The sequence below is a fragment of the Zeus faber genome (genome assembly GCF_960531495.2).
Source record: "Zeus faber genome assembly, chromosome: 6".
In the NCBI taxonomy this organism is placed as follows: Eukaryota; Metazoa; Chordata; class Actinopteri; order Zeiformes; family Zeidae; genus Zeus; species Zeus faber.
The window spans coordinates 33,533,863-33,541,549 of NC_137201.1; the positions used below are offsets into that span (position 1 = coordinate 33,533,863).

Genomic DNA, 7,687 nt, shown 5'->3' on the forward strand with positions numbered 1-7,687 from the left:
ACTGCTCTATCAGGTCTCTCTCCACGAAGCTCCTGAAGTCCTCGCTGTAGACGCTCAGGTCGGGCAGCTGGAAGGTGTAGATCGGCATCTCCGGAGGAAGCTGCTCGCCGCCGCCGTCGCTGGCCACGTGCAGCCGAGCGAGAGACACGATGGCGGAGCTGGCGTGGGAGATCCCACGGGACAGACGCTTCTCTGGGAAGGAGAGCAGAGGGTGAGGGAGGGGGACGGAGGGCCCAACAGCACGGAGCGGAATCCAGGAGGCGGCACGGACGGCCGCTCCAGCCACCCACCGGTGCCACGCGACGGCAGGGCTGCGCTTTTTGAAAAGGGAAACTGAAATAAAAAAATGATTTGTGCACATTGTTGACGGTTGCCATTTTGAGCTGCACCTGCTACACAGGGCAATAAGCGCCATTCAATCAAAGGGGTTAAGTTTTTACTTGCACAACGTCCCCGGGAGGCTGGCAACACCTCATGCACCCACTAGATATGTGCAGAGGCCATTTTACTCCAGAAAAATGTACTTATTAATGGTCTCGTTTTTATAAAGCGCTTTTCTGGTCCTGCCACCGCTCAAAGCACTTCACAACGCATGCCTCACACTCACCCATAACACACTCAGTCATACGCCGACGGCGGCGGCTGCCATGCAAGGCGCACCCCTGCTCACCGAGGGCAGTTAGGGCGGTTAAGTGTCTTGCTCAAGGAGGCTTCAGCATTCTACCAGAAGGAGCGAGGCATCGAACCTGTAACCTTCCAATCACTAGACGACCCACTCTACCGTTCCCCCGCTCTACTATTAATAAATAAGGTGACAAGGTCTTTTGACATATTAACAACAAAGCAGAGCCTGATTGGCTCAAAAAAGGAAGCAGCTTAGAAGCTACTGTGAATGGAACAAGATTGATTTATAAAAAACTGCAAAATCTGATTCACCATTTTGGGGCGGTTAACATATCCCAGAATGCAGTTCTGTGGCAGTTAAATGTTACTGTACAACCAGCCAATTACAACCCAAACTGTCTTCCGCTAGCGTCATATGTTTTCTATGGACAGTGGACTCTATAGGTCCGTACCTTGTGCATTGTCCTCCTGCTTCTGCGCACAGGGCCGGTCGGTCTTGCGGGCGTGGCCCTGCGAGGCCCTGCTCTCCGCCTTGCAGCAGCGCCCCTGGTGGAAGACCCGGGGCAGGGCGGCGCTGTGAACCTGCCGGAGCTGCTCAAAGTCGTCCAGAGCCGCACTCAGATCCCAGTTTTTACCTGAGAAGCACAAAGGAGGTGAATCGCTGCCCGAGACCGAGCGTCAACATCCTTTGAATATCACACTGCACCAGGAGGTCCAATATTTCTTCACTGATTGCAAGTGAGATTTCCACAGCGTGATCAAACTCTGGATTCTGAAATTCACCTGTTTATTCTGCTGGAGTCAGCCTCACTGGGTAAACGCAGGCAACACGCTCTGAGGCCTTTCCGACAAAAACATGTAGATTACAGATGAAATAAATGTGTTTCTGCTGCAGGAATGCACGTGGACTCTGTGTGAACTCAGAATGTCGTGCTTCTATAAAAGCCGAGCGGTTCGCTGCGTTAGCGGCGTGGAGGACGAAAGAAAGAAAGGAAGGAAGGATCTCCTCTCTCCTAATCTCCTGTCTTCATCCCCTCTCTCCTCCGCTTTTCTCCTCCCACATGTGATGCCAAACACTGCACGAGCAGATCGACGAAATACATTCTGTGATAGATGACTATTGTTATTAATAATTATAATAATAATAATAATAATAATAATAATAATCATCATCATCATCATCATTATCGTCATCATTGTCTTACAGTGCTGTGGTATATTATTAGGGGTCCAGCCTAATTGTTATTTTTTGGCAGCCCCTTATTGTTATAGTTTGGGAAGGAATTATCTGAATTTTAAAGCCTAAAACTATCTGGAACAACTTCTGCATAGCACACAAACACGGGTGACGTCTTGTTTGAGCCGCGTTGTCACAAACACCCCGTGGTTGAATTTTCATCCAAATCGATCCACATACGGAGCAGATATTAGCAAAAAACTGAGCAAATTTTGACACAAATGAGTCAGTACATCTGAGGCCAAAAGATATCCAACGCGGCTAAAACTATCTGGAACATATACTTCAGCGGAACCTACGCCCATGGTTGAGGTGTAGTTTGAACCGGTATGTCACAAGCATCTCGGGGTTTAAATTTCATCCAAATTGATCCACACATGGAGCAGATATTACTAAAAAAAACAAAAAACAAAAAACTCTGACACCAAATATTCAGTTGCTCTTGGTTCAACTGACACGTCACATGACTGGATCGAAAATGAAGGAGATGAGATTTACAGTAAGACGCTTTATGATGTCATCATATTGTTTACTATAAATTATATTTACAGTAAGACGCTTCATGATGTCATCATATTATTGGGGCGCCTGGGGCGCTGTTGGCACCGTGCTCCGGTGGGTTATCTCCCAAATAGGAGCCTTTCTGTGTGGAGTTTGCATGTTCTCCCCGTGCTCACATGGGGTTTCCTCCACCTCACGTCAGTAAGGACCCCCCTCAAAAACATGCACCCATCATGGTCTGACCAGCGATGGACATTTATCACCTGGTCCACGGGCGCATCCACGTACGCTGCCCACTGCTCCTGGCTGTGGCCCCGGAGGAAGGACAAGCCAGGATGGTTAAATGCAGAGGAGCCATTTCACCGGCCACCATCAAGCATGTGCATGTGTGTGTGTGTGCAAGCATGTGTTGTAGTGTGGTGTGTTGCGTGATGAATAAAGACTGTTTCTTCTTCTTTTCTTCTTCTTCTTATTGACTATAAATGATATTTACAGTAAGACACTTTATGACGTCATCGTATTGTTCACTATAAATGTACTGATTGTGATTGAGAAGGTGCAGTTGGACCGTGTCCAGTGTGCGGCGTGGACTCGGTCACTCTGTAGTGTTCAGACGTCACCAAACTATGGATTTATGTGAATGTTTATATAACTTCTTACCTGGTAGATGTCGGTAGATCTGTTAGATTGATCATTTAAACCCGTGCTCCACATTACTTTGCCGGATTCATAAAAAAATAAAAATAAAAATAAAAAACGTATCCTCAAAATGTCGTCAGAGCGTCCCCTGAAAACACTGAAATATGCGACTGAGTGATGCGTTCAAGATCCAGTGAGGCATTGGAAAAATAGAAGCCGTGTAATGGTAATTACCCACAGAAATACCGCAATGTTTTTCGTATTTGATGGAAACTTAACTTACTGAAAATGTAAAATGTTAACCAAGGAAAAAGTCAACAAATGACGTGACGTGCCCGACACGGCACCAAACGGCCAACCCTCACTGAGAGTGCAGCTCTATTTCCACGACAACACGGTGACTTCTTACAATGCCAAGTTCTGGTTTACAGGCAAACATGGATGGCTGTTTTAAAGACAGGAGGGTTGCGCTGTGTAGACCGCATAGTGGTTGCTGCACGAGACGAGCAACCAGGAGACGACAGACAGGGGGGAGCCCATGCTGCATTCAAGTAAACTCAGAAAATCGTGCTGTGTTTCAGATAGACAAGGAAACTGTAAAATGCATCCAACAAGACTAAACTGGACCCCATGTATTGCTGCCTGCAGGTATATTTATTATTATTATCATTGTTATTATATATATATCTACAACGCATTATTATCATTGTTATTATATATATATATATATATATATATATATATATATAATAACAATGATAATAATTATATATATATATATATATATATATATATATATATATATTTTATATATAAAATTGTAAGTGTCTGGAACACAACTGCTGGAGCTAGGGACACTGTTGAGCTCTCGTTAGAACCCGGACGCCACACACATCTTTTAGTTCCAGTTTTATCCAAATCGATCCACATACGGAGCAGAAATGAGTTAAAAAACAATGACATTTGACCGGAAGTAGTTGAACATTCACGCATCACCGACACACCACGGTTCTACCACTTCCGGTCGGGTAATGGAGCGAGGTGAGTTTGTGGAGTAAGGCGCTTTGTGACATCATAACACCAATTTGTTATGTATGTGCAGGTTGTGGCTAGGAGCGCACATTCACACCGTGCAAGCTATGCGTGCGTTGTAGACTCCACTGCTCTGTAGTGGTTGCAAACTACTGAAAACCCGCGTCACCGCGTCATTACGTGAGCCAATGCTGTGTTCAATGAAAACTCGGAAGATTGTAACTCGTTTTAAATGTAATGCTGATGTTAAGACGATTGACAACAGGAACTGATGCTCCGTCACAATGGGAACTGGAAAATTTGTAATTGGAGTCGATAATGGACCCCGTGTATCTCTGCTTGCAGCTATTTATTGTTGTTATTGTTAATAATAATGATAATAGATTATTACAGCGCTGTGACATATACAGTTATAATAATAACAAAAAAGAATAATAATATATTATTACAGAGCTGTGACATATTATTATTATTATTATTATTATTATTATTATTATTATTATTATTATTATTATAATAACCGATTATTACAGCCTGTGGTTCTCTGGTCTCCGTGCTGAGGGTCCTACCTTCCAGAAGGTCTCTGGCCAGACCTGGTTCTGCCCCGGTGGACTGAACAAAGTCCGAGAGGACGGCGTCCATGTCCAGGGTCATGTGATCATGTGTGAGCGCAGGCCAGGGTGTGGCGGGGGCCTCGGTGGACGCCAGCTTCACCACTTCATCATCGCCAGCTCCTCATCACCACTTCATCTGGAGGAGGGACAACGTGCAGGGAACAAAATGCTTCAGCACACACCATCAGGAGTCCGTCGCTCACAGAACACAGGAAGACGATGGTTTCTTCCACTTCCCTCAACCCCTGTCCACTCCCACTCCTGAACTGTTGTCTCTATTTATTTATTTATACGCTTCGACTGCGACGCATTATCAATATCTACTGTGTGCAATATCTTCTTCCAGACAAGGAGGTAGATGTAATATCACATTATTATGACGTATCAGCCGTTGTCATAGCTGCTGCTTCAAATGTTGTGTGTCTGTAACGTGCGGCTGTTTGATATGATTTGTTTCCAGGTCTCTTTTGAAAAACAAAGTTCTTTATTTCAATGAGATCATCTGAATTAATGTAATTTATGGCTTACAATATGTTTATTATTTGAGATACATATATTCAACTAACATAAAATAAAAGATGAATATAAATAAATATAAATATGAAATAATTAAATCTGCGGATTCAGCGTGGCCTCCTGGAGGTTCCAGGTCCTGAGCGACGCCGCTACCCTCACTGTGCACAAATAGCTTCCACTCCAGCGCAGCAGCGTGGGAGTCAGAGGAACGGAGCGCAGCGTCGCAGAGAAGAAGCAAAACACAGAAACCAAAATATCCACCCAACGTCCAAATACTGACCCAGTCTGAACTCCCAGTACCCAACCAGTTAAACGTTTTTCTGCAATACATCGATTCTACAGTCACCACCATAAAGTTCTGATAAGTGACTTAAATAAAAACCAAAAATACTACATTTCAAGCTCTTCTTAAAACGGTTGCCAAGCTGCCACGCCCACTCAGTGTGGAATAAAATCATTTCTTCACACGTTCACCTCTTCTCTGAAATCTGTAGAAAAATCCTACAACTCCAAAGTTTACTTCACTTTCTGCCATGGTGATGATGACGATGAAGATACTCTAATCTAACCTAAACCTTATCCAAATGACCCAAAAGGACCGGCAGGCTCGGTTCTGAAGAAGTACCGCTTGGTTCAGTGTTTTTTTTTTATTTTATTTTTTTATTGAACATGCATTATTTATGAGACGAGGCTGCACTTAAGCTATAGCTCATCTGACCCAGTTAGAGTCAGCCATGTGCGGCAGGAAACACACAGAGGCTTCAGGAAGCTTCACAGCATCTGAAACTATTTTAACGTGGACGGCGTAATGAGCTGACATCAGATGATCAGATACGACCTTTTCTCTGTTTCCTCTGTGGGAGACTAAATTCCACTGTGTCGGCCGGAGAAACGTCACCGTCCATCTTGTCTCAACAACCAAATAATTTGATAATTATATTGATGGATTTAAAAAGGCCGGGGCCTGAGGAAATCTTTTAAACCTTTACCGCAAAGTATATTTATTTCATCATCATTCATCATATTCTCAGATTTTCTACTTAGGTTTTTTTACATGTTTGCTTTTGTAGTTTATCTGCATATTAACTCTGTCTACCTCTTCTATTTTTAATATTATCAATGTTCTTGGCATTTGGCATTTGTTGGCATTCAGAGAGCGGCGCTGCGTAGACCCGGTTGCTTTGCGTAGTATTTGAGCTTCTTCGCGACGACAGACCGGAGGAGCCGATACCACGCTCAGTCGTCGTCAATCATTAATCAACATCAATTCATATAAAAAACATACAGTGATAACATTTTTGACCATATTGTGCAGCCCTCGGAGGAACCGTCCATTTCTTTTGTGTTGATTTACAGAACCTCAGAAACCTTTAATTCATGACATGTATGCATAACAGGACTAGCCTGGACCCTGTGTATTGCTGCCTGCAGCTATAGTTCGGGGTCCCGACGGGAAGGGACGGGAAAAACTGCCGTCATGGATCTGCCGCACTCACAGACAAGATTAATAAAATGTGTATTCGGGGCAGTTACGACATGCCGTCGACAAGTTTGATCCAGATTGGTCCATTATTGTGGAATAATTTGGTTAAAAAAACCCTGTATTTATGAATTTTTATGTATTGCATGCGCAAATGATGGCTTGCACGGGTCATGATGTTCATCTGGATTAAATTTTCCCTAAAATGAACCTGTTGATTGTCCACATCTGGCTGTAAAGAGGCTCATCTCATCAGGGTTTGGAGGCTGCAGGAACAAGCAGCGTGCAGCCGACATTTTGACAACAGTACTGAACAGCAAGACCTAAAATGTTTGGACACGGACAGCAAGTGACCTACACGATGTTTTGATAGAAGGAACCTTTATCAGGACGTGAAAACGCCTAGTAGAATAAAAGTTTTAGGAAGAGGTTATACTGCAAGATCAGGCAACACAACATCTGCATTAACGTACGCTGCAGCGTGACTGGCTGTAATGGTGTTGAAAGTTACAGCCATGTCAATAAGTGAAGCCATCACTGGTCACTGGTCAATAATGAAGCATGATTATTAACAACTACTATCAATACGTGTGCAATTATTAAGCAGGATCATGTTATGCAGTTGTAGAGTCACACCATCGCAGCGCAATCGGACATTTGCAGCATGACTCGCCCAGCAGCTTTGTAGCTTAATACAACAACATTGACTCTGTTAACAGGCATTTCTATAATGCTGTGCATTCATTCAGTGAAAGCCCAACCACTATTGGAAAGCAAGTTCTACAAAAGAAAAACCCAATAACACCACTGTCAGAATTTATGGACATTTCAAAAATGTCAACGTATACGATCTACATGAACTATAATTCCTGGGAACCATAACCATACCAATAACATCGTACAAGGAACATGTGTTTATTGTGTTTGTTTATTTTTTTGAATAACTTTCATTCTTTCTGTGTTTTTGTTGTAGCCCATTACACACAATTCATTTCATTATATATCCTCTACAATTGAAGTCAGTTAAACCACTTAGCTCAGTTT

General features: G+C 43.4%; 1 protein-coding gene across 1 annotated transcript in view; it reads right to left on the reverse strand.

Moving 5' to 3' along the window:
- The window catches only part of otud7a (OTU deubiquitinase 7A), a gene marked incomplete at both ends in the record, with an annotated part of 24,925 nt that extends 20,238 nt beyond the window's left edge, over window positions 1-4,687 (reverse strand). Inside the window, 3 exons of the mRNA XM_080002964.1 lie at window positions 1-192; window positions 1,077-1,259; window positions 4,603-4,687. The exon at window positions 1-192 is cut by the window's left edge and continues 27 nt beyond it. Of these exons, the coding sequence (XP_079859090.1) occupies window positions 1-192; window positions 1,077-1,259; window positions 4,603-4,687 (460 nt within the window). The remainder of the gene's footprint in view (window positions 193-1,076; window positions 1,260-4,602) is intronic.
- Window positions 4,688-7,687: the final 3,000 nt, after the last annotated feature.